At 44.3% G+C, this 27,768-nt stretch overlaps 1 protein-coding gene across 1 annotated transcript; it reads right to left on the reverse strand.

Annotated features, from left to right (window-relative positions):
- Positions 1-775: 775 nt before the first annotated feature.
- OTULINL (OTU deubiquitinase with linear linkage specificity like) lies at positions 776-27,768 on the reverse strand. Its single transcript, XM_054578321.1, has 8 exons — positions 27,655-27,768; positions 9,788-9,947; positions 9,670-9,701; positions 9,472-9,563; positions 8,573-8,722; positions 6,497-6,625; positions 5,284-5,553; positions 776-4,279 (listed from the first exon to the last, which is right to left on the reverse strand). Exons 1-8 carry the CDS (start codon positions 27,716-27,718, stop codon positions 4,106-4,108), a joined length of 1,071 nt encoding a protein of 356 aa, XP_054434296.1. The 5' UTR covers positions 27,719-27,768; the 3' UTR covers positions 776-4,105.

Raw genomic sequence — 27,768 nt, forward strand, 5'->3', positions numbered from 1 at the left:
TGCATCACTTCACCTCTGCTCATTTTTTTAATGGAGTCATAAATGTGTCTATTTGGAAACACACAATTTAAGTTCTGGAACAGTCAAGCAGCCTTTCAGGTCTCCATCCCAGCTGTTAGTTTGCACCAGCCGCTTCCGATCATCTGTCCTTGGGGTCCTTTTGCAGTCCAACAGAGAAGCCAGCCCCCAAGGGAAGTCTGTGCACAAAAGCCGAGACTTGACAGGTACTACAAGTAGATTCCAAGTTGCTTTCCTGATTTTGTCTTTGGGGGTGGCAGTATGACAAGAAATGGGCGAGGAAAGCCTCAGACTTTGTGCTTGTCCTTATAAATTTGCTGATGTATGACAAGGCGCAGTGGAGGAAGTCATGCACTGTCCATGAAGCGCTCTGGCGTTAGTCATCTGACCCTTGTTCCAGCTTCTCAAGCATGTGGGTGAGCAAAACAAAATTGTAAATTGCTCTGCTGATCCTTAGTTTTAACTACTGATCTCAGTTTGGTTCCATCTAGATACTGTGTCTGAGGTTTTATAATTTAGGAACAAGTAAATATTCTTTGTTTACAAATAGGCTATTTCAATGGAAAAATATTTCCGTATTTCAGGAATGCTTCTTACAACACATTTCTGGTTTAAATAAACTACTTGTACAGAAATGTCTTTTACAACCCATCTAGACTAAGCTGAAAATACTTAAAGCAAACATTTTTTTTAATTTTAGAAAATTCTCTTGACTAAACTTTCCAAATTATTATTAAAAATAAGATACACTGGTGGCATTAACATGACTTAAAAAGCAATCTAAGATCTGATGAAATTGAGTATAAGGACCAAGAGATCAATTATACACAGAGACTCATTTTCTTAAAACCAAGAATGTTATTTTACATCCTACGTGTAGTCCAATCATCTGTGTTGGCTGGAGCCACATTCGTCATGAAGCTCTCATTTCCTCACACACACCCTACAATCTTCACAGGAAGATGTATGGCATAATTTAGGCTGTGCTATGGGGCACTTCAGTCTAGGGGCTGTTGAATATGTGAGTGAGTGGTTTTTCCATTATTTATAAACCATGTTGATATTAAGCATCAACGTAATCCACACACCTTTATTTTCTTGGCCTCCAGGAGTATGGCAGGATTAAAGCTAAAGTGAATTTAGGGAAGACCTGACTATTTTGAACAGATAACATAGAAGGGACTGTGCAGTTTGGGCCCACTTAATTTTGTGTCTGACCATAAAAACATTGTGATGAAAATAGAATTTGAAGAAAACAATAGCTAGAGAGAAAAGTATACCTAAATATAGTCAATACTTAGGTAATGCAGCAATAGTCAACTCATGACAGGCAACCCCAATAAACTGTTAAAAGTTCAGATCCATAAAGCTATATAGTTTATTTTAAAATTTTACACAGCAACAAGTCTTAAGCAGTGTGAAACACATTCTTATAAAAAGATCACACAGCTTTAGCAACTTGCTATTTAAAACTAAGATGACTAAATTAGTCACCCTTTATTCAAATTTGTACAGGTTTTCACATATCAGGTTAGTTATCAACCTAAAAAGATTTATCTCCTTTAAGATGGAATGCCCAGTTTCAGAGTACTCAGAAGTTAAATAGTTTCCTCCCCAAGACCAACCAGCTTAGACAAAATTAAATTGGTCTTTCTCTGATCTCACTAAAATATGAAAAAATCATCTGATACATAACAGTAACAAATACTTCCATCCATGGGGATAGTGTTCCTAGGATGAAGCCAGAAGCTACCTGTGGCTATTTTTTTACCTTGGAGATGAAGTAAAACCTGATTTGCCTGACCCATGTGGTCACCTAAACTTCCCTTATATTGGACATCTGGATTATACTACAATCCTGGATTGACGTGGAAATAATTACATTGGGTAAGGAGATGCAAGGTGAATGGAAATATACAAATGCCAGGTAGGTACCTGGATAGCTGCACTGGAGCCGTAAGTCCAGAGCAGCAATTCTAGGATCATCATTCACAGCCTGCTGCGGGCTCTCATCATGTCTGCTTGTGAACACAAAGGGTAGAGTTCATTTTTCCAGGTCCTAGTAACGCGTCAAGGGGACAACTGCCAACAGTGTCGATTAAATGACGGGGTTGTGCAAAACCATAGACACTACCAAGCAGAACAGGTCAGCAGAGATCAATTAAGAACTCCTGTTTGTTTGTGCGGTGTTCAAAGTAATGCAAAACCCCTTGGTTTAAGCTCATTACTCTCCAACCAGAAAACAAAATGACAGAAGGTGTAATACAATGCATGGCTGGACACCTGCCTTTCGTAGTACATACAGGTGATTACCCTCATTAAAAAGTCTGAATATTATTTTCATACACCAGCATTTAACATACCTTTTTTAAGTGATTTTATTTATTTTTTAGAAAGAGAAGAGAGGGAGAAAGAGAGAAACATCAATGTGCAAGAGAAACATTGATAGACTGCCTCTCCCGACCAACTATTCAGGCATGAGGCTTGACCAGGAACGGAACCAACAACCTCTTGGATCACAGGCTGGCACTTAATTCATTGAGCTACACTGGCCAGGGAAACATACCTCTTTTTTATTTATAGTAGAAACTATTTGAAAAAAAGTGAGAAAACGTCAGCCTCAAACACATTAAGGAAGCCAGTTCTTAAGAGGGGTTTGTAACTTAAAAGTTAGTTTGCATTTATTGAAATTCACAACAGATTTAACAAAGTACCTCCAAAATAAAGATTACCAAAATAAACTAGAAAAGTATTTACAAAATAAAGATAACCAAAAATTAGTTCACCTGAGTTATTGTCAATCGTTGCTGTAACACATTACCACAAACTTAGTGACTTAACACATATTTATTATCTTACAGCCCTCGAGGTCAGAGGTGTGATGCAGGTCTCACTGGGCTAAACTCATGGTGTTGGCAGGGCCGTGTTCCTTCCCGGAGGCTCCAGGTGAGAATCCATTCCCTTGCCTTTTCCCGCTTCCAGAGGCCACGCCTGCATTCCTTGGCTCGTGGTTCCTTCCTTCATCTGCAGTACCAACATGTTGCATCTCTCTACCGTCCTTCTGGATTTCTCATTTCCCTCTGACTATGCCACTCTTCCAATTCCCCCTTGTGCTTTTAAGGACCCTTGTGATTATATTGGATTCACCTGGAACACTCAGTATACTCTCCCTAAAACAAGGTCAGTAGATTAGTACCTTAATTCTACCTGCAACTTGATTCTCCTTTGCCGTTTAACCCAACATATTCACAGATTCTGGGGATTAAGATGTAAGATATTTCTGGGAAAGGGGGAGGCAGGCATGATTCTACCCATGACATATTAAATACACATGTTAATATACCGCAAGTTAATATTTTCATTCATTTACCTTAATCTACAGAATTTATCTTTTTTATCTATATAAAATGTATTAAGCTGGCCAGATGCAACAATAACAAAAAATATAAAGAGATATAAAACAAATTGTACATTACAAAGTAGTGATTATTTGTGTGTATGTGTTCATATGTGTATATATAAAACTATACATGTATACATATAGGTATGTGTGTATGTATACACCACCCTCCATCATTTTATAATTTTATAATCAAATGGTTCTAGAAAATCAAGATACCATAAAGATTCCTGGAAAGGTAATGCTTATAAAATAAGGCTATGTTTATGAGGATCCAAAATCAACTAAAGGCAAGATTCTTAAAAAAGATTGTAAAAGTTAGACACAAATTCATTCTTTCTAGGTTAGTCTTTTTCCTACTCGTTTTCTTCTCCATTTTTTCCTGTTGTTGTTTTTGTCCAAATTAAATGTTCTCATTCTCTTAAAAGCCCCCATATGTGAAGTGACTGTAGCTCTTATGAACAAGGTCAAACCATGAACCCACAAATATATTAGTGCAGCTGCTTTGGAGGGAATCATTGAAAAACAAAGAAAAAGCCATGTGTGCACTGCTGCATCCAGTGTACCTGTAATTCTGGAGAAGGTCCTAATTCCTTCAGTGGCTGCGACACCAGCTTTGGTTTTCCTAGAACACTTTACTTGCCAGCGTGACTACTGTCACTGGCGGGTATCCGGTCCACGCCAGACTTAAAAGACGGGAATGTGGTAGTGGCGGTCATTCTCAGTCAGCAGGGAGATCTCAGGCCACTCCCTGAGTGGCTCCTCTGGGTAGCAGACTTCAAAGTCCCTGGAGTTAAACTTGAACAGTCTGAACACTTTTATCTTGACTTCAAGTGCATATCCAAGTATAAACATATCAATCTGGGAAAGAGATGAAAGAGAGATCACAATACACATTTCCAAATTCCTGCCCTCTCACCAGTGCGGGAGCCTGTTCTTCGGCAGCTTGTGAAATAATGCACTTATTTACAGACCCACACATGAACTACTGAGTGGGCATGGATTAGGAACAAATGTCCATTATGTGGAAGACGGGACAAGCAGAGGAACACCTCTCTAGACTAGCATGAAGAAATCACAGGGAAAGCTATTTGGAAAAAAAAACTAATACAAAAAATAAAGGAATGCTTGTAATAAAAATTACGTTGTTTTCCGCTCTGGCTGGTGTGGCTCAGTTGGTGGGAGTGTCGTCCCGTAACCGAAAGGTCACAGGTTTGATTTCTGGTCAGGACACATGCCTAGGTTGTGGGTTCAGTCCCCCATCCAGCACAATCAGTGTTTCTCTCCCTCTCTCTCCTTCCCTTCCCCTCTCTCTAAAAGCAACGACCATACCCTCAGGTGAGGATAAAAAAACTTTTTTAATTTTAAAAAGTACACTTCTGACCAGTTTTATATCATTTTAAATCAGTTTGCGTAAAAAGTTCAGATGATTTTGTGCACCTCCTAGGAAAGCGAAACAAAACAATAACCCTTTTCCACGGGGACATAAAAGCATTTTCTGGGTTTAAAAAAATTAACATCTATTTATCTGCAGTAAGTAACAGAATGCTTTCCCCAACTTTATCTCATTTTCCAACTGGGATTTCTCCTGGTTAACCTTTGTTGTGGGAGCCTATTATCAACTGAGAAGCAGCGTGCAAGTCAGAAAGATGACCGAGCACGGGTGTCCTTCAGCCACACGTCAACCAGCTCAGAGCAATGAGGCTGTTACCCTTCTTTTCTGCATTTCAGGGGCAATAATACCAACCCGCCACTCTGTGCCGCTGGTCTTATCACTGCTGAAAGCAAACACCAAACACCTACATGTTCAAGTACTGCCAATATCATCCTTGATCAAACACACACGATTCTTCTGCCCCATGTACCTGCTCTAGTCCACATGTGTCGCCTACAGAATTTAGGTGATTCATCATGAAGCTCAAAGGATCAGGTGATGTTTCCCGGGAAAACAGGAGTCTGAAAAGACTGGGAATGACCTTTTTCATCTTCATTTGTTCATAAACTTCAGTGACTTGATATAGCATGATGAACTTTAAAGCTTCATACAGTTTGTATTCCAGGATGGCATTAGAGAAAAGGATGTTGCACATACATCCTCTCTTGTGATAATCTTTAATCCCACTGAACTCAGTCCACTAAAGACACAGACATAACAGTGAAATTTCGAAGGGTAAGGATAACACATACAGCACTGCATAACTCTTGAAGTACATACAATACTTATAAAATAAAACAAAGATTAACAGAGGAAAATGGAACTTTCACTTTTCATTTTATATATTTTGATGTGGATATTTTTAACCATAAGCATATATTGCTTTTACAATATCAAACTAGTTTTGGTAAAATATTTTTTCACAAAACACCCACCCGCTAGGTAAAACACTAAGTGAGTCAGTTTCCTAACACTGCTTCAGCTGGCTGGGCTGCCCACAGGCTGCTCCGGCGGCCAGCAGTGCCTGCCAGCCTTTAACAGCCGCCGCACGCCGGGCACAGTGTAAGGCACACTCTGCGTGTGTTAGCTCACTGAATCCTCACAAGAACCCTACAGGGTAGATACCATGTATAGTTCAGTTTTACAGATAAGAAAACTAAGGCCCAGAAAGGTTATGGTGATTCCCAAAGAGGATTCATTCCAACAATCCAAAAATCTGTTTTTATTAGAAGACAGGAAAAACTGCTCTGAGTCAAATTATAACATCTTTGCTGTTGCCAAGTTATTAATAGGGCACATTCCAGGAGGGCATTTCTGAGTGCCTTGTCTGGAACTTGTACCTCATTTCTCTGAGGAAACAAAGGTAAGTGATTGTTAAGATTTCCAGGCCAGCCTGCAACGGGCCTCTTAGCCCACAAAGGGCCTAACTATTGTATCATGTAGAACAACAGTGCTCTCATCCACCACTGGAAGGAGAATGAAGATCAAGGGGAAGGAATCTCAGTAACTCGAGGCAGCACTTCAGCCTGCATTTCCTACTTAACGAACACCGAGTGATGTGCCTGACATCAGAGACAAGGGGCGACATATGGGACAAGGGCGCTTTCATTCCTAGCCTTTTACCCCAGCCACCAAACACTCACCTGTGTTTTCAGCAATTCCACACATTTACGCAACTTTCCAAACACATTTGAACCTGTGTACTTCTCAGGACCAAAACTGTATTGCTGGATCCAATTACAACCTTGTGAAAAGAGCAGTTTCTCAGGAAGCTTGAAAAAGAAGATGCCAACGATGGTTAGTATCTCAACATTCATTACACACGATTGGGAATATGTCAGATACACTTCATTTCATTTAGCAATCTTCATTCTAAAAGACTATAACTGCAGCTAAGGAAAAACATATAGTCATTTTCTTTCAGACTTGTGGATTCCATGATTTGGATCATATTCTTCATTCACAATTTCACAACTGATGAAAACATAAATATAAGATTAAGTCTATAGAGATAATCTTTTGGGGTAAAACACTTCCCACACTACCTAGATATAGCCCTTTAGAACTTATTTTCAACCAGACCATGTTAGACCAACACAGCCCATCTGGGAATAGGTGGGTTTTGGAATGATGCACATAGGGGTTCAAACCCAGCACCGTCACTCACCAGCTGGGAAACTACTCAACCAGCAGATTATTTAACGGCTCAGCCTCATTCTCCACTGTAGATCAAGGACAACTTTACAGGACTCTGGCTGGGGTTAAATAAGATTATCGGACACATGAGAATCTGATCCATCATAGGCATCCAGTGCATTTCCCACCCGATTCAGCTTGTGCCACTCAGGGCCCTGGGTGTAGCCTCTGTCACCAGCAATGTGCAGCAAAGCTGGCACACTGCATACCCTGGACAAGTCATTTGCAAGATAAAATAAAACTAATAAAAACAACACTAAACTAAAAATGGTAAGGAAATGGAACATGTGTAGCTACATATATATAAACATACATTTTATATTTCTTTGCTCCTCCAGCTTAAATGTACATCCTAGATTAGGCATACTGCATTCAAAATAGAAATTCAGGTCATCACCAACAATGTATTGGCTTACACTGTTAATAAAATGAAAAACAAGGAAAGGACTGGAAGAAAATATCTGTAAGTCACATATATGATAAAGTATTTGCATTAAAAATATATAAAGAATTCTCAATACCCAATCAATAATGAAAACAAAACAATAAAAATATGGGCAAAAGATCTGAACAGACACTTCTTCAAAAAGAAAATATGGCAAATAAGCAGAGAAGAAGATGTTCAACATCATAACTCATCAGGAGAATGCAAACTAAAAGCACAATGATACTAACACACATCTATTAGAATGGCTGAAACAAAGACAAAAACAAAAATAAATAAACAAAAAACCCCAACGATACAAAGTGCTGGTGAGAATGGAGCAACTGGGATTCTGACACATTTGTGGGGTAGAGACATCTGAAAAATGGTTTGGCAGGTTCTTATAAAATACACATACACCTACCATAAGACCCAGCAATCCCTCCAAAAAGGAATGAAAACTTATGTGCATATAAAATCCTATATGGGAATATTTCTAACAGCTTCATTCACAGTATTAACTGCCACATTCATGTCAAGGAGCACCACTCAACAATAAAAAGGAATGAACAGCATATTCACCGACCATCTGGATGAACTGCAAATTCATTATGCTAAGTGAAAGCCTTCGGTTCAAAAGGCTACACTTGGCATATAACAGTCTAGGAAAGGCAAAACTACAGGGACAGGAGACACTGGTTGCCTCCAGTGTTGCCAGGAGATGGGCGTGAGAGAAGGCCTGACTGTGAAGGGAAACGAGGGAACGTTTGGGGTAGTGGTTACACACTGTATTTGTTAAATCTCAAATAACGCTAGAGTAAAAAAGTGAATTTCAGTAGACGACCTTACTTGTAAAGGACAGATGCCCCTCTCAAGAAAAGACGATGGCATTAAGACAAACAGAACTGAGTAGGACTATCTTTCTGAGATGGTCTGTTGGCAAACTGGCATGACAGACTGAGGGCCTGGTCGGTGGTCCCCTCAGAGTTCCTTCAGTCTCCAGGCTCCTGCGCACAAAGATGCCCACAGAAAGCCCAGAGCGGCTGTGCTCCTGTTGTCGCCAAGGAGACTCACAAGTGTTTCCAGTGTGAGCACATACCTTAACAATGTCTTTCTCCTTCATCCAGGATGGAAAAGAAAGGCCCTGGCTGAATATCTGAAATAACACGGATCTTAGTGCATCGTAGTTATCTCTCTTTACTTGTCGGACACATTTAATATGACGCCGCCAAAACAGCTCCTCATAAGCCTATTAGCACAAAAATTGAAAGTTGTTTTTTAATTCCACTGGATAAGAAAGAAGGAAAGTGCTTTCAATGTATTGTCAATGGAGCGTACTCCTAAATAAAGCAGACAACAGAAATAAAACAATTATAAACTATGAATTGGACCACATGTCATTTCATGTCATTTTGTGTGTAGAGAGACAAGGGTCCCATGCTCTTCTAGACAGTAAGTTCCTGGAGCCCAAGGCCAGGGAATGTCACTGCAGGGAGATCACGGATACAGCTTGATTACAGTGAAAAATACTGTTTACTTTAAAACTATGCCAAGGACTATTTTACACATACCACCTTTTTTTTTTTTTCCTTTTGCCAGTGACAAGGTTGGGTAGCACTGCTGGAAATATTTACCAAGACTGAACCAATGGAAAACTCTAAAAGTTCTCAAAATATTTTTGTCAAGGGGCCAAATCCCTTCAAGGACAGAAGTCTCCCTTACATGTGCAGAGGTTTAATAGGCCTGGCCAGGAGAGAGCTGAAAAGAGTAGCTTTCTAGTTTTTGAAACTCACAGACTGAATTTACCCCGGTCCTCAAAGGCACTTGCTATGGGTAAAAGGCCTAAAGCCAATGTCCAGCAGCTGTTTGACTTTTAAATTAGAGCCACGGTTGTCCCTTCTGTCACATTCAGTATCAGTCTTTGGATCATAAAGCAGAGCAGAAGATTCGTTTACACACAAATTCTCCATCTTCCATGACGTTTACAAACAGACAAACCTTCCTCATCAGCTTGGCACGGGGCGTCTCCCCTTTCCACTCTCTTGCACAATAGCTGAGTAAGTCAACTTCCGCCTCTACGCTGAGGTTCCCTGAATCAAATCAAAGATAAAAGGTAGTTAATTTTCCCTTTCCTCTTCCTTCTTGAACCCTCTCCACACTTTAACAATAAGGAAAGATGCATGTAAAAATACTTACTTTTGAATTTTCTTTGCAGATATCCACTCCACCTAAAAGAAAAAAGAAACAATACTACTAAAATTCTACCTTCATAGCAAGAATATTTTAGAAATCTGAAGACGATGCAACCACCTACCATTTTAGCCGGTGTCCTAAGTGTAAATTCAGCCTCCTGAAGTAGCAGAGGGTGGCCAGCAGCAATGAAACTGCCAACATCACGGAACCCTTTGCTATTCCCCACGCAGTATCTAAGGCTTGGCTGGTGACTAGTGTCCAGGAGTGAACTTGGTCATTTCCTACAAAAATTTAATTTAAAAAATCACATCACAATTACACAAGTCTGCATTGTTTGGGGTCGGGGGGAAGGTACATTGGATAATTTTATCTGCAAAGTGACTACGGCTGACTTACATAAACATTTTTAAAGCATTCAAAAATGCAATCTGAAAATTAAAGAAATACCTAGTTCCCCTATAATCAGGGTCATATATAAGAATGTCTTTGTCCCCAAAATTCAGGAGGAAGAGTAACTATAAAGAATGTAGGTTTCACAATCCCTCAAACCTGAACTCAAAGCCCACTTCTTCGACTTTTCTAGCTGTGTGATTGTTGGGGACACCTACCTTCTCTTACCCTGACTTGTCTCAACTGTGAAATACAGATAAAGTACAGACCTCACTGGGGAAAGAGCGGATGAAATGATTTGAGAACCAGCACAGTGTGCCGTGCCCTATGCTGAGTATCTGTTGAAGAAGGGTGCCACCCTATCCACTTCTGTCCACTTTGATATTCTTTTTTTATAGTATATTTTATTGATGATGCTATTACAGTTGTCCCATTTTTTTTCTCCCCTCCATCCCCCTCTGCCCTGTACTCCCTTCTCTCCAGCATCCCCCCACTTAGTTCATATCCATGGGTCATACATGTAAGTTCTTTGGCTTCCCCATTTCCTATACTATTCTTAACCTCCCCCTGCCTATTTTGTGCCTACCAATTGTGATTCTTATTCTCAGTACCTCTTCCCCCATTTCCCCCCCCATTCCCCTCCCTGCTGATAACCCTCCATGTGATCTCCATTTCTGTGATTCTGTTCCTGTTTTAGTTGTTTGCTTCACTTGTTTTTGTATTAGGTTCAGTTGTTGAGAGTTGTGAGTTTGTTGTGATTTTAATGTTCCTAGTTTTGATCTTCTTCTTTTTCTTAGATAAGTCCCTTGAACATTTCATATTTGGGCCATAACATACGGCATTCACCTTACCACACAGAACCAGCAACTCAAACAGCAGGCACACAGACATCACTTCCAGCAAGCAGCCCCTTAAAAGAAGAGTCTTGAGACAGAGGTAGATGTGCTAATTTACGGTACATGCTCTCAGGCCTGATTTGACAGGAGGGAAAATGATGGGGCCTGAAGAGCTCAAACTGGGCACTTGAAATATTTTGCTAAGTGCAGGAGATTCCTAATGATATCTTGTAGAAGCATGTAAAAATGCCAAAGCACAAATGAAGAGGACGTCTGGGATTCACTGTGAATCGGTTTCCTCCAAAGAACAGGGTTTAGCAAAATCCCAATGACTAATATAGTAACAGCCTCATCGATTTGGAATCTATGCTTTTAGTATTTTTGATCATCTTTGATGTGCACTTACACTCTCAATAAAGAATTTACCAGGAGTTAAAGAAGTGAAAAAAGTCACCAGCAAATAAAAATGCATATTTTTTATTTTATTACTTAAAAAGACATTTTCAAATACAGGTGTTTATTGTTTAGGGTTAGATATTCATTATAGACCTACTCCCACCTAGAAGTTTAGTAAAACTTTTTATAAATTGTTTAAAAATGTAGAGCTATACTGCTTTTACACCTGTAATTTAGACTCTTTTAATTTTGTCTGATTTCCCAACTTTGAAAGGTTTGGCATATGCAAATATTTTTAGTAAGTCCTTAAATTCATGGAAGAACTAGAATATAGTCTATGATACATAATTTTTCCTACTTTAGTCATATACATTTTCTAGAAACATGCAATATCGCATAAGATAGTACAGTTTGTTTCTTCTCTTCATATCTTTGTCGTATCAAATTATAAGTTGAACATCTTTTCATATCACTACATATAGATCTATATTATTCTTTTTAAAGGCTGCATAATATTGCAGTGTAAAGACAGACCATCACCTCCGTAATCATTGTCTAATTACTAAACATTGCTTGCTTCCATATTCCACTTATAAACATGGCTGAGACAAACACTCTCCTCCAACAGTCCTTGTGGTTCATGGAAGCTCTTAGGATAATTTCAAGAAGAGGATCCTCTGGGCCAAAGGGTTTGCACATTTTCAGTGTTGACAGATGTTGACAAAGTGCCTTCCAAAACAACACTGCCAATTAACAGTCCCTCCCCAGGTACTGAAGCGCCTAGTTCCCTGAACCCCACACCAGTTATGGATTCTCACGGCAGCCTGCATTTCTGAATAACACACTCTCATTTCTTCCTTTGTGAAGAGCCTTTCAGAGCATGTCTGCTTCCCACTGGGTGGGGCTCATCTGTATGTGGACTTGGAGGGCTCCCAGTCTCTACCTCAGAGCCTTGCTGCCACCCTCGGTGGAGCACTGCCTCCCTCCAACCCGCTGAATTCCTCCAAGTCACCATCCGGCCCCTAGGGCATTTGATCTGAGACCCCAAACTAGGGCCTTCTCCTGAGCATGCAGCCTGCTCTGCAGCTGCGCAGGGCCTCCAGGAAGGCCCACTGCAGACCACGGCTCTCCCTGCTCCTGCGTGTGCACATACACACTCACTCTTCCCTAGCCTACTTCCTTTATCTTCAGAATGAAACCCTGCCCACAGCCCAAGAAGGGCTGATAGTATCAGCATATCAGGAAAACAAAAACAAAAACAAAAACAAAAAAACCCTTGAGGCTCAATACCCTCTTCCCAGCAAGCTCGAACAGAGGCCTGAACTCCCGGCTGCCTCCTACCTAAGGTATCCACAGTTTTTGGTCAAATGACTCAAGCCAAGAGGAGCCAGGGAGCAAAATCGTGGGGGCTGGTGTGGGTACCAAGGAGCATCTGGAGGCAAACTCAGGAAGCCACGTGTGTGCAGGCTGCTCCCTTCACTCCCTGCGGCTCTGGCCTGGCCACAGGGCTACACTCTGGATCTCATGGATCTGACGCAAGAGCCCCTTCCTGGCAGGTACACTGACAGCAAATCACAGACAATCATGAGGTGCCCACAGATGATGTTATCAGGAGAGGGCTTCTGAGTCAAAGGAGAGGAGGTATTGTACGATGTTTCAGTAGGAAAAGGTATGGCTTCACCGATCATCAAAACAGCTACAGTTTGAGCTTCTGCTATGTGCCAGCCCGTTCGCTAAGACTTTCACAGGGATTATCTCATTTGCTCTGGAGCCCCATGGTGTGGGTCCCATCCTGGTCCTGCACATACACTGGGTGAGGGCCGTCACCTCCTAGGCGTCTGTTTCTTAACCTGGAGATGGGACGGTAAAAAACAGTGAGGTCCTAGCGGTATCTGCCTCTTAGAACTGTTGTGACCGGTGAAGGATGTAATGGGGGAAGCACTGAGCACGCCATTATATCTGGCACACTGTAAGCACTCAGTAAGTGGTCGTTATTATTTTTATCGCTATTACGCTACTCACTCTTATTTTTTAAATGAGAAAACTGTGAGGGACAGAGATGAGACGCGTGGCCGAGCCAGAACTCAAAGGCGGGGTGACGGGACGCCAGATGCTGTGCGCCGCGTCACCAGGCCGCCCGCCTTCGAGTTGTGTAGCTGAGGGAATCTTCAAATCAGCATCGCTACAGCGGGTGTGAGATAAGGCCTTTGAAAAGAGAATTAGAAAAAACATGTCCTGCATGTGCCAATAACTGTGTGACAACTCTAAAAAAGCAAACAGGGAACACCATAAATGAGGGGCCTAGCAAAACACTACCACGGTCACGACTTTGATGATCCTGTGAGTCCAATCTCATTTCCCCAAGTGCAGTTGAGGGTGAATCAAATTTTCCGTGTCAGAGTCTTCACCAGGGTCCCCCAGCTGCCAGCCTGCCACGAGGAATTCAGCAGTTGTCTGCCCGCCTCCCCCTCCCCCTGCCTAACAGGGAACTGGTCTCGTGGGACGCTGACTGGGCCAGCAGGAAGGAAGAGAAGGTTCCACCACGAGGGATTCAACCACTTGACATAATGAAAAGAGGAGCCAGAACAAGGACAAGAAGCAAAGAGCGGGTGGGTGGCTGGAGGTTTTGGCCATGAAGAATCTCCAGAAAGTGAGGGTTGCAAGAAGATGCAGAAAACAGAAGCACCGCCAGGAATTACAGATTTAATCTTCGTCAAGTGACAAACATTGAAATTTCTTTTTTAATACTTTTGGACTGGACCACTTGGGTGGTGGCTACAATGAGGTTCTATATAAGCACCGTGCATTTCTACTATATTGGAAAGTGGATTAACTTGGTGGTATCAATTTCCCCAATCATCAGCTCTCAAACATACCCAGAGACCTCAATCCACACTACCAGAAGTAATACTTAACTGAAGATAGCCTTGAAAAATCACCCCAGAACCTCCTGAAATCAACAACATGTCTATCTGAAACTAAAATCTGATCTGTGATTCCCTCAAACTATATATGGCAGACTAGAACTACCAAAAAAAAAAAAAAAAAAAAAGCTACTGTTTTTTGTGGTAGAATTCTACTTAGATTTTTTTTTTCCATTCTCTATAATGTACCAAAGCTTAAATAATTCAAACATTCAAACAGGAAACCAAAAAGAAAAAAAAAAAAACCAACTGAAAACAAAACTAAAAGACACTGAAGGGCCGGAAGCTGGGTGAGGACGCAGACAGCAGATCCACCGGGAGCCTGGGAGCCCCGGGCTCGCTCCCATGGACCTCATCAGTGTCTGGTTGGCCTCCCAAGCCTCCACGGCTGTCCCAGGTCCTTTTCTGCCTCCACTTCCCCACACCGTCTTCCCCACTCCCTTTCCCAATCTTATGCAGCAGAGCAGTGCATGGGGCTCTCTCTCTCTGCACAGCTACCCCGGCGCCTGTGTCTAGCCCGGTGACTTTCTTCTGAAGTGGAGGTGGCAGATCAGGGCTACCCAGTGGGCCATGGAGGGGGAAACTGGCCTGACCTAAAAGGCAACTTAATTTCGATGTTTGAGACATCAAAGTGAATGAAGATATATCTATACATTAAAATCATCTTGTTAAGAAAATTTAAGGTAAAAAATACTAAATTTAATGTAATAAATACAATAGGTATTTCTACCTGCTGCAATGCCATGTTGTGGTTATCAGGAGAGGAAAGAGTGGCCAAGAGAAACAGGGGGACTGGGAAACAGAGAGACGGGCTGCGGAAGGTGGCGTCCCCAGACAGCCGCGTCCCCTCCCTGTGGCAGGAGCAGTGGAAGGGTGGGGGTGGGGTGCAGAAGGGAGGGCGCAAACACGTCAGAGCCATTGGGTAAACTTCTCATACTTTTCTGAGCTGTGTCGGGGAACACTACTCCCTTTGAAAAAGTGAATATGGCTTTTGGGTGATTCCGATCAAGGGGGTGAGGTGCTGCAGAGAGGAGTAAACGGAGGCCAAGTGGGACAGTGAGCAGAGAAGTGCCTGGAAAGAAAGACCCTCTTCCCTCTCCCCTCACCCTCTACTTATACGTCTTCCCATGTGGGCTGGGCACTGGGCTGGCAGTGAGGTGACATGGAAGACACATGGCCTGCCTTCAGGGAGCTCATGGTCTGGTGGCATGATGCCCTCCCGTCAGGGAAGACCAACGGTCAGCCTGTCCCAGGCCCACAATGCCACGACCTGTGCTCCCTAATGTCTGCCCATCCTGGTGCCAGCGTCTGGCCAGCACACAGAATAACACAAGGCCCTAGGATGCCCAGGGGACCAGCAGACCTCCATTCCCCAGAGGGTCACCTCTCTCGGAGGTTAGTGCTGCGAGAAACTCAGAGCCTCAAGAATAAAGCAAAATGTCATCCATTAGTCTAAATAAATAAATAAATAAATAAATAAATAAATAAATAAATAAAGTGACATGCCTACTTAATGACAGACACACAAAACAAATCCTGTTAGGTCATCAAGGTTTCTAAAGAATTTGGAGCACTGGAAGACTAATAGAGAATTTTAAAGGGTCATCACAGCCCTAGCTGGGTGGCTCAGTTGGTTAGAGCATTGCCTCATACGCCAGTGCACCATAATATGTGGGTTCAATCCCTGGCCAGGGCACATAACTAGGTTGTGGGTTCAATCCGCATTCGGGGTACATACAGGAAGCAACTGACTGATGTTTCTCTCCCTCTCTCTCTTTTTTCCTCTCTCTCTCAAATCAGTTTAAAAAATATCCTTGGATGAGGATTAAAAAAATCATGATTATAATAATATAAAGGGTCAGCACAGCAGTGTGAAAGACTGGTTTTAAATGGTCTTCGTTCTTTAAAAAACATAGGTCAATTTTTTTTTGTCAGTTATGGGGGAAATATTTAGAAAAAAATATCCTCTTTATAAATCTTTGAAATAAAGTCAAGAGACTTTCTATGTTTTTGTATTTCAGGTGTCAGTTCTGCTCAATAAAGAAACAAGTCTTCCACTTAACAAAGTACTATATCCAACAACTACAAGATCAGTATCACTGAAGAAGAGAACCACCAAGTGAAAGGTTTTTATCTCAAAGTCACAACCCATGAGACATTCAACTGCAGCCTGTCGTCCAACCTGCTTAAGTGTTTAGCACAACCCCCACAGGGCTGGGCTTGTTTTACCCTGTGAAACTATGTGTCGGTAATACAACAGGAAACTGCTCCTTGCCAAGCACTGAGAGAATTTTGCATGTGTATATTTAATAACATCATAGCTCAGCTGTTGTTGTTGTTGTTTTTTCATTTACTGGGCATGTCTTTAGGAGTGTTAAATGCAACCCATCGTGTTAAAAGGTGTAAGTTTATTTTTCTAATCACGTGGAGAGGTTTTAAAACCCGCCCAACTATTAAAACACAAAAGCTGTAGGTGGGATAAGCTTCAGGGGAAGAGCAAGTTATAATTCCTCCCTGGGAAACCCCAGAGCTCCAGGATCACTTTGTTCAGCCAGGCAGGCTCCCTGGCTACAGACAACTGGATGGGCAAGACAGGCCCCGGATTCTGTCTTCACTCTGCCACTTTCTAGCTGCGGGACCTCAGACAAATTACGTAGCCTCAGCAATCTCCAAAGGTCTCCCCAACGGCAGAGGCCAGCGGTGGTGACAGAGGGTTGGAACCAAATGGCAAATGGAGTGGAACCAAATGCAACACAACAAGCCACGAGAGGGTGCTTACAGTCACAAAGGCACTGTTCAGATGTCAACTCTCCCGAGTCCCTGCTACAGTCTCCCCTCCATCTTGTCACGGGCCAGTGGTTACATACCTTGCCCCGTGGGAACTCACTCCCTTTTGGGGGAGTCCATTTCCTTTTCTGGAATGTTTCTCTCTATCCCGATCAAAATCTATCATTATTCTATGAATACAGAGTAAGCTCCTCTTGCAGGCCAAGCACTGTGTCAAGAGCTGATGCTACAGCTGTGGAGGCAACAGACTGGGCTGTTCTGGCATCAATTCACAGGTGGACGCTCCAGGTGTGTCTGGAGCACAGTCGAAGCAATGGCCCAGAAGAAAGGGATGTGGCTCTGTCAGCAAGGGTAACATGGGAAGCTGACTTACACCTGCGTCAGGTGAGGGCCAGAGCTGAGACCCAGAGGACAGACAAGAGTCTGTGAGGCCAGGACAGTGAGGGGAGCCCGGCCAGGCTCAGGTCAGTAGGGCCTTTAGATGCTGCAAGCACCGCTGACGTTTAGCTGAGAAGCAAGAGGGAGGCTTCTGTGATCAGATCTGTAACCACAGTTTAAATCGTTATTGCTTGGGGTCACAAGGCATTTCTGATTCCTCTTCTGCATAACAACCTTTATATCTTTCACAGAATCACAGAATACTTCGGGCTGAAGGCACTGTATTTCCCCTTGTCCTCCAAGGCCTGATTCTCACCAGCCCCTCAGCAGAACAACTCCCTCCCCAGGCGCTCCCTCTGTGCCCCGTCTGCACTGCACAGAGGTGTATTCATGATGGTCCCTTACTGGCCTGAAAGCACCTCTAAGGTGAAAGCTGGCTCTTAATTCGCTGTGCACCTGGTCATCTAATGAGCTGTCACACACACCCTTGAGATGAAGAAACTGAAGCCCAGAGAAAGCACGAAGTCTGAACCTGAACCCACATGTTCCCACTCAAGGTTGGCGTGCCCTTTGAACTAACCACATACATAACTGCCTTCGCTGAGTGATTCTCTTCCAAGAATTCAAAACAAATAACAAGCGCGAACTTAGAAGGCAGCTATCACTTCCACTGTGTCTGTGTTCCCCCTTCTACATTAAACATTCTCTCAACCAGTTCTCACATGGTACGGTTTGCATTACCTCAGTCACTCTTCACTGTCTCTTCACTGTCCTAGTCACTCTTCTCTGAACCCCATTCCACACTTACATTAGACCCCCCAAGTCAGAATGCAATGTTCTGAATGTGGCCCAACCGGAAGAATGATCAGTATCATGATCACTTGTTCATTCTCGTTAGGGATCAGCACGTTCTCTGCATAGGGTCAGGCAGTAATAATTTTAGGCTTTGCCAGGCATCTGGTCTCTTCCCAACTACTCAGACTTGCCCTGACAGAGGGAAAGCAGCCATCAGACAATACACAGCAGGGCTCTGCTCCAAGGGGACTTTATGAACACTGAGATTTGAATTTCATGTAAGTTGCGCATGTCAGGAAATGGTATTCTTCTTTTGATTTTTCTTCCCAACCATTGAAAAAATGTAAAACCATTCTTAGGTTGCAGGCCATATAATTAAAAGCAAAACAAGACAAAACTGAGTGGGACAGATATGGCCAAGGAACCGTGGGTTGCCGAACCTCATTCTAGATGATACACTCCAGTTGGTGCAGCCTGTGATTGTATTAGTATTATATAGTTGAGAAATAAATGCACCATCAACTCATATTTGGCCTGCCGTCAACTTAAAATAAAGCCTTTAGACCTATTGCTGGAGTGTCACTACAGCTTCTGAAGGGGAAGAGGGGACAGGCGCTTTCATCCCAGCATCCTCACATTCCTGCAGCTCTGGCGCTGGCCTTTGCCCCACCCCACCCCCACTCTCTCACTTTACTCCTTCCCCAGGAAGACACCTGAGGGTGAGGTTTAGGAGAATCTGCTCAGCTCGGGCCCCTCCTCTCCAGATCTGCCTGCCTGCAGAGAGGGGCCCTGGGGCCTCCTGTCCCTGGGAGAGAGGCCTGGCCTTTTATGGGTAATTTCAGCTCCAGGGCTGCTAGCAAGCCCATCTGGCCGCACAACTAAGACATATGGATTTTATCCATGAGCGATGAGCTTACATTTAAAAATCTCTGACTCCTGCGTCGATCTTTCATTTCATTCAGAACCTGGCAAGGGAAGCAAGGGTTATAAATGTATTGGATGCAAGTTCTGTGCCTTTTGGACCCAAGAGCTAATATACCTTCCTCCTAAATTTCACGTCACTGGATTAGGCTCACTGCTCCAACCTGCCATGGCATGTGCGGTGCATGTTCTCTCCCCACTTAGATGTTTAAGATTAAGTTTGTCTTCTATATCCTAATACAAATCATTTATGAACATGTGACAGAAGAGAACTAAAGGGACAGTCTGGGACAAGCCACTCTCCACTTTCACCCTGTGGTGATTTTTCCATTAATCAGAACCACTTGGGTGCTGTCGCTAATGGTTACTAATCCTTCCCATCGGCTTCCCTTCTCCAATATCATCTTCCACCTGCAGCAGTGGTGATTTTTTGTTTTATTTTTACATTCAGTGGATGTGTCATGTCTTATTTAAAACATCCTTGTGGCTTTTCTTGTAGGAAAAACGCAAATCCTGGCAGCCAGTGAAGTGAGCTGGAGAGGCGCGTGCACCAGGTGTGAGGGGTGCGGGCACTCTGCCCATGTACCCTTCCGGCCAGAAGCCTCAGGAGCTGGTTCTTCTGGAACCAGGAACCTTCCCTTCGAAAGAGATGAGAGGTCGGCATGTGCCCAGTCCTGACGGAAGCACATGGCAGAAGCCTCCCCGTCCTCCACCCCAAACCTCTACCTCTTTCCTCTCACAGACCCATCTCCCTTTATGTGATCCTTCAGGTCTGCTCTCCTAGAGAGAAACCAGTGATTTCAAAACACCCTCATTATACATGAGAGCACGTGGTACTCAAAGTCTTTGCACCTGAAACATCCGTATCGCCTGGGCACTTAGAAGTGCAGATCCTCAGGCGGAGTCTGTGTCTACGAGAGACGGCATCTACAAGATCCCCACAAATCCCCAGCGATGCCCATGTGCACGGAGTCTGAGCGGCGCTGTTGCAGAGCAGAGAATCACCCCTCCCTGGCTCCCCTGCGCATTTTCCAACATAACGGGCTGGGGCCCAGGCACCCATCCTTTAAGTTCCTGAGTGATTCCAATGGATTTCTGGAGCTGAAAAACACCGCTCCAGGGCACGGGCTTCCTCTGCCTTGCGCCGTTCCTGTTATCTCCACTATATTATCGCATGCCAATTAACTTCCAAAATTACAGTTAAGAGAAATCATGCCAGGTAAAGGAAAGTCTCACTGATCATGTTGTCCAACTAAACGTAAGTATGGCCAATGCTTTGCACCTCCCCTGGTCCATGTGAGGGGCTACTTTTATCAGCCTATGGTTGTTTTTCTATGGCTGGGAGCCATGCTTATCTACAAAGGAACTTTGCTGAAGTTAACAATAAAGGAACCCAACTATTAACGTGACTGCCAGCGAGGGTGACCAACTTGTCCTGGCTGGCCAGGGGCTCTCCTGGTTTCAGCCCTGAAAGTCCCATTTCCCAGGACAACCCTCAGTCGCAGGCACACCAGGACACGTGGTCACCCTGCCTCCAGGGTCTCGGGTCTGACCTGGACTCCCCAGTGTCCTCTCACCTCTCCCACTTCCTCCAGATGACGGGCTGCTCTTCTGTCCCTCACTCCTGCCACCTCTCCCACCCCCCATTCTCTGCCTCTCAGCTCAAATGTCACAGCTTTGGGCAAAGCTTCTCTGACCCACACCCAACTCCCAGGTTTGACCAAATCCCTTTTATACTCTCCCACAGCACGTGGTGTCCTTTCCCGTCACAGTTTATACAAGGCCTGTTTGTGTTTGCTTTGTGCCTGCCTCCCCACGTAGGTAAATGTCGTCAGGACTGGAGTTGTGTCTGTTTTCTCTCTGCTTTCTTGGTGCCTAGGCACACTAGACCATTAATATGTATTCGTTGAATAAATACAATGAATTCCCGAAATCGGGATCTAGTCCATGTCTCCATGACAGAGACTGCCTGCCAGTATCCATTCTCTCTTCTTCCACAGAAATAGAATCCTGACCTTTGGCTGGATACATAGCTGCATTCCATCCTCCGTAGGTGCTGGATATAGCCGAGTTAGTGAATTCTGACCAAGAAGTGTTATGCGCCATTCTCGGAAGGCTCTGTGGAGAGGGGTATGTTCCTTGCCCTTGCTCCCCGAGACTAGCTGGAATGTAAGTGTGGTGATGGAAGTCCAGCAGCCACCTCGGACGAGGGAGCAGCTGTGGGCGTGGAAGCCATGCAGGGCAGAGGCAAAGTGGAAGCAGCCCGAGCCCCGGCACCATGGAGCCCGCTGCAGCCCTGGGGAGCCACCTCGAGCTTTGACCTGGGAGAAACTGATCCACTTACCTGAAACTGCTTGGTTGGTCTACCATACTCAATCCTAATGAATAGCCTTGATCCTGGTGGTCCTTTCTGACTTAACACGTATGTCAGAAAGAGCGAGCCACCGGTGTGACTTCTCTTCCCTTAATTACACTCACGTAAATATAAAACAGGAAGTGAGAATGCGAAGCGGTCACCTCATGGGATGGTTTCAAGGTAGGGGAATTAGCAGGCACCAGGGAGTCAGGAACTCAGGGTCTCATCCTAGAGAGCTGAGCAACTCTGGACCTCAGCTTCCTCCCCTATGGGCAAGCAGCAAGGGGCCAGGCCATTAACCACTATTTCTCTTCACCCTCTAAAGGCCTCTTCATGTTAACGTGTTTCAGAGTTGCATTGTAGGTAGTCCTGTTGGGGCACAAGGCACAGGATTTAAGTAGTTGTGAAACAACTGAAGTTCAACTAAACTTAAAACTTTACTCAAAACTTGCGCCACAGGAAAAATGCCCTAAGCATGCACAGTAGATACTTGAGACGTTGACAAATACCAGCAAATACTCCAGCCTTTAGAAGTGCACACTTAGTTCTGCAGCTCTACTCTGCCAGTGACATAAACCATAGTTGTTGTCGTCTTTTTTGAATCCCCATCCGAGGACATTTTTTCATTGCTTTTAGAGAGAGAGGAAGAGAGAGGGAGAGAGAGAAACACTGATGTGAGAAACATGGATTGGTCATCTTCTCCTACGCACCCCAACTGGGCAACTTACTTGTAACCTGGCTATATGCCCTGATTTGGGATTGAACCCACAACCTTTCGGTCTACAGGACAACGTTCCAACCGACTGAGCCACACCAGCCAGGGCCTGAACCATAGTTTTGATGAAGAGCCTTTTCCACAAGGGCTTCCGTAGAGGTGACCCGTTTCTAAAAAATAGCAAGAAAGCAAGGGAGACAGAGACTGATTGAATAAATCAATCAATGAGGCATAAATGGGGGGAAACGCTGGACTATGAAAGCATGAGAGAATGACAGTCCAGGATAGGTCAGCAAGCACTGGCTGCACAGGTCCGTCATGGCTATCAGCTAAGTACTGAGAACTCAGCACCATGAATATAGCATGGGTAAAGCTGCCCTAATAAACTCTCTCCCAGTTCAAGTGATTCTTCTCTCTGCTTTAGATTTCAGAGGGAAGAATCAATATGCCTGAGTGCTCCACGCTTTAGGTGCAAAACTGAGAGATCCAACATTTATACTAATAATTCTGTTGGCTACATTTGTGTTTCAAGGTGAGCAGCCAAAGTAACCTTGAGCTACCAACTGAACTCCAAGTTCATTTTTTAAATGTCAAGTAAAATGACAAAGAGCTGATCTCGTCCGCTGACATCAGTGCCACCCAGACTTTCGTGTCCACACGGTGACTAATTATATTCAGCCCACGCAGGCACTGGCTTGCCATCTCTTCCACTTCCCCTTTCCTATCAGCCGTTCTGCTTCCTCCACGGCATTTCAACCTGTCCTAGCAGGTGATTTGGAAGATGGAGCATTCAGTTCTCCTGTCACTTCAGAGATGTCACAGGAAAGCTGAGGCTTTCTTGTCACGAGTCAACAAATATGCCCATGATGTGTCAGACCTAGTTATTCTAAGACCTAGGGAAAGAGTATCTCTTTATCAGACAAGAAAGAATTTAGTCCACTTCTCTTGAATGTGGGAGATTAATTAAACACTGCAGGGAATACTCCCTATCCTGGCTTAGAGGAGGAGACCCAAACTGTTCAAAGCAGGCACCTTGATGAGCTTCCCCCGCCAGCTCCCCAGCCCACCTCTGTTCCTTTGCCACATGGGAACAGCTCTGTATGCACCGAGCCTATCCCAGACCTAGATCGAGCAGGGAGCCCATGTCCTCTGTGATGGGAACAAGAGAGGGCTGTCCATGTCTCTTTTCTTGACAGTCAACCCTTGATATTGAATGACATTCTACTGCTTTCTGAATGGGGAGAGGTCTCTCTTGAGAAACTGACTTTCAATTACTTTATTACTTGCCCCGCTAGAGGACTAACCCCATATTCATTTAAAAACCAATAATAGGGAAAGCAGAAAAAGACTTAATAAATTAACTTAAGTTATTATGTATCTATCATCCAACGGTTCCATATAGACTCAAAGCCATAATCACCTGGTTAAATTAACAATGAAAGACTTCATTAAATTCTGAATTCAGGATTTATTGAGTATAGCATTTTACCTGCTACAGTTTCTGGGTTTATTACCTGGGAATCCCAGTACTAACGGACAATAGTCCTTAGCCTCCCAGAAACGAACATATAACATTTTATCATCCTCTTATTTTAAACATGATGCTACCTGTCTATTCTGGCTCCACTTAAGTGAGAAAGTAGAAAAACAGAGCATGACTAAAACAAAATATTACTGGCAAAATGAATGCATAAACAAAAATTTGATTTACTGTGAAGTGATATCTAAGCGCTCTTCCATTAAATTAATTACAAATTAATAAATGTGTACACAACCTCAATTTTCAAAATGGATTTTGCTAAGCAACTGAAGATTTACCAGAGGATTCAAGTAGACAAGAGAGAAAGGCCAAATCCACTAGTCCAATAACTCCTCCAAAAGTTATAGAGAGACTTAAATAGCCATGTATAAGGAGCTGTGCTTGTAGAAGTTTTAGCTTAATAATGATAACTTTTTCACAATCTCTCTTCTCTTCCACCTTATTCCTGAGACTTACCTTGAGCAACAACAGTGGTATAAAGATGATAACCCAACTGTAATTTGAAACAGCTTAATGTGATGAGGTATTCTGGGAAACTAGAGTGCTCTAAGGCATAAGCCTGCACCGTTTCAGGCGACAGAAGCAGGCGGAGAATCTGCTGTGACAGAATCACATTGCCAGCATTTGAATCCTGGCTACCTCTCACTTACTAGCTGGAAACTTTGAGCAAATTCTGTAACCATTCCGAGCATCAGTGTGGCTCATGTTAAGGTTACATAAGACCATCTGTAGGCAGTGTCTCCTGGTCCAGCACCATGAAGGGAGCTCAAATGCCCAGTTACTGTAGCGGGGCACACACTGAGTGCTACAGGCACATAGGATAGTACCCACGCATTCCAGGGACCGGGTAAAGGTCATTTACAATTTAATAATTGTGCCAATTAAGAATTTCTACTTAGCTAAAACATGTGGTACCAAAAGTTACATTTTATTTGGTATTTAATTTATCTAAAAGAAATGTTGAAATCAGAAATGTTTTGAAGTGGGAGCAAATAGGCTGGCAAAAATATCAGCTATGGGCCATTTGGTTTTAGGCATTCTGTTGTGTGTGTTTTTAATTGCAGTGTTTTTCCCTAAGCCCTCAAACTATCTTTTAAAAAAGGAAATGTTTCTCTTTAAATTACAACTGACACACGAAGAACCACAGCTACTCACGCCTCTCCCCTTTGGCCCCAGCCAGCGCCCCCTCCACCCCTTGTTCAGCTCCTGCCAGCAAAGGCCTTGAGGGCACTGAAAGAAGGTTCTGGAATAAGCAGACAATTCTAGGCACCCCTTTACAGTCTGTGTTGAGGAGGGAATGTTTGTGCCCCACAATCTTCATCACTCCACTTGCTGTTAACCAGCCACTTGGGTGCCGATTGGCCCTCTCCCTTTGACACAGAAGTGCTCACCAGGTAAACTCACCTGCCTGCCTAGTGTGGTACCTGTGATTCCCCACGGGGACCAGCCAGACTGCTTATGGCAGGTCAGAAACATCTGCTTCATATATAGAGACAGTCACCCTTGAATGGCTTTGGAATAACAGAATCCATGATATTAAGGAATACACTTTTTAAGTAGCAGGAAAGGCTAGGTAAGAAGTGGGAAGGGGGTTCTTGTACCTGTTTGTATGTAACTCAGTTTCCTAAAGTGAGGATTAAAAATAATAACTACTTCATGTAAAGGCAATAACAATAACAGCAGCTAACCTATGAGTACCTACCATGGCCATGCACGGTTCAAAGCACTTTATAGGCAATAAATGAGCTACTACACAAGCAGCACTCAAAAAGATTAGTCATTACCATTATTTCTAAACTTTTGTTTAGCATTAGACTCTTCTCTCCAAACAAAATCTTACTTAGAACAGTATCTAAAACAGGAGGGTGGAGAGCAGAAGTGTTTCATATATAGCTGGAGTGGGGGGATCTGGCTGATGGGTCCCCCAGTCCACACTGGGCATTCCTGCCCCCCACCCCCACCCCCAGCCAGGCCAGCCCCTAGGGACCACCATAGAGTCCTGCAGCTCCAGGGAACACCACTGAAGACTAGAGTCTCAGGTCTCCCCTCACATTCCTGCTAAACAAATGGATGGTCAGTGGTGAAGAACCACAGCTCACTGAAGCAGAAATAGTAAACATGGCTACCCAAAACCTCTGTCCATCTCTGCCCATTCTGTGGGTTTTCTTCTGCTATTGCCTGTTTTCTTTTTATTGTCCAGTATTCCTTGTTATCATTTGCCATTATCTCAAAAGCAAATCTTGGTCCCTCTCTTACCAAAAGAATTAGGATAGGTTAAAAAGCTGTAGCATCCCAGCTTTTGGTAAGTGATTTCAAACTACCTTTCCCTTCAAAACATCATCAAACAAATAAGGGAAACTATGCTCCTAAGTCCCTGGAGGTTATGTTTGGGAGAGAAAAGTTTTCCATAACCTGATCCTTGAATCACATTCTTCCACTGCCACACACCAGCTGCAGACGCCACAGGCTGGAACAGAGAAAAGAATACTCGCTGGGTTCATAGTGCGGGCACACCTTGAACTTGGTGTATTGGAGGGAAAAATTCCTGGTGATTACGTTAAGCCCAGAGTGGATACCTTTCTGCCTCCCAAAGCAGCTTTTTCCAGCTGTGCCCCTACCTCCATTTCCAACTTTGCTTTTTCTGCCAAAATAAGGCAGGGAGAAGGGAAGAAAATACCTAAGAAAAAGTTCAAATGAATACACCCACAGGAAATATTTGGCTAATTCCATAATAATCCAAGGTGCAGAAAGGTTGGAAAATGAGTTCATTTTCCAAACTTTTGAGAGTGGGAGGTAAGTCAGTTAGAGAATTCTAGAGTGGGAGGTCCTTAGGGACCAGCCTCAGGGCAGTCCAGAGTGGTTGTGTCTTCCGGGCACGCAGTCCTGGGCAAAATGATGTCTAAAACTCATGTCCCGACTCCCAGAAGGGCGCTGTTTCCACTACACCCAACAGCAAAACCCCCAACTGTTTGCTGTGTGACTCAAAAGCTCCTGCTGGGAACCAAGAGCAGCAATTAATAAGCAAATCTGGCGCCTGCCAACTTCCCGTAAACACTGCAGTACCTAGAGCCCACACTGTGTATGTGAACGGGCATGCTTCCAAAATTCACCTGTGTGCTCACGCCCCTGGGGAAGTCACCAGGGAGTTACAGAAAGGGAATGGCTCAAAGTTGAGAAGCAATTATGCTCATCTTCTCGGAGCTGGGACGCCAGGGCACAGCTGAAGGACGGCAAGGGAAAAACTCTTCATTGCTAAGGTGAGGACCCAGCTGCCAATTCAGACGGCGCAGACGCCGGGACACAGATGGTGTGCCCCAGACCTCAGAGATCCGACTTGTTCGCGACCTGTGCCATACTGTGCTGCTGCTTTGTCCTTGGTGGCTTTTTGTTAAGAAGCCAGTTTTCTATTGTGAAGCGAGTCTCGATTGGTGCGATGGTGTGGCCCACATCCTCTGCCAGCAAAGCGCGAAACCCATCAACTTCCCTCCGACAACAATCAAGTTGTCAGAGGGGACACCGAGCAGGGGACACCGCCGCTCCACGGAAGCTGAGCCCGACAGCAACCGCTGCCGGGACCCTCCACCCCCTCCCCAATCTCCTCCCCACCCCCGACACACACATCCCGCAAGACGGCTTTCTCTTTCCAGGAACCTGCCTTCCCCACCTAGATAGATGACTGGCTGCCTGGACCCAAAGAGGTCTGCCTCGCGAGGACGCTGTTTCTTATTCAGGTGCGATCCCGGTCCCAGCCGGCTGCCCAAACCCTACAGGGGCTGTGGAGGTGCAGCCCGTCACCGTCTGCGCCCTGGCCAGGTGTCCGGGATCTCCCGCAACTCGGAGCGCGGGCCCTGTACCCCAAACCCGCAGCGACCGCCGGCGGAGGAGAGCGCGTCCCAGGCTTCCCGCGGCCCCCAGCCTCGCCCCGCCCCATCGCCCCGCCCGCGGCCCACCTGCGGCAAGGGCGCCCGGCCGTTCCGGCTGCTGCGCCTGCGGGGGGCTCCTCCGCGCCGCCATGCCGGCCGCTCGCTGCGGACAGGCGCGGAGCCTCGGTCCGTGGGTCTGTC

Source organism: Pteronotus mesoamericanus, unplaced genomic scaffold (assembly GCF_021234165.1).
Source record: "Pteronotus mesoamericanus isolate MK-2021 breed Mesoamerican mustached bat unplaced genomic scaffold, CSHL_Meso_final contig_50, whole genome shotgun sequence".
NCBI classification, from domain to species: domain Eukaryota; kingdom Metazoa; phylum Chordata; class Mammalia; order Chiroptera; family Mormoopidae; genus Pteronotus; species Pteronotus mesoamericanus.

What these genes read in the sequence shown, in the direction of transcription:
- OTULINL (XM_054578321.1), bottom strand. Translation starts at nt 27,718, where the DNA reads ATGGCGGCGCGGAGGAGCCCCCCGCAGGCGCAGCAGCCGGAACGGCCG. An exon ending in AGGAGAAAGACATTGTTAAG is followed by an intron (nt 6,626 to 8,572) that starts GTATGTGCTCAC and finishes TTCTTTTTCAAG; the next exon opens with CTTCCTGAGAAACTGCTCTT. An exon ending in TGGAATTGCTGAAAACACAG is followed by an intron (nt 5,554 to 6,496) that starts GTGAGTGTTTGG and finishes CTGTGTCTTTAG; the next exon opens with TGGACTGAGTTCAGTGGGAT.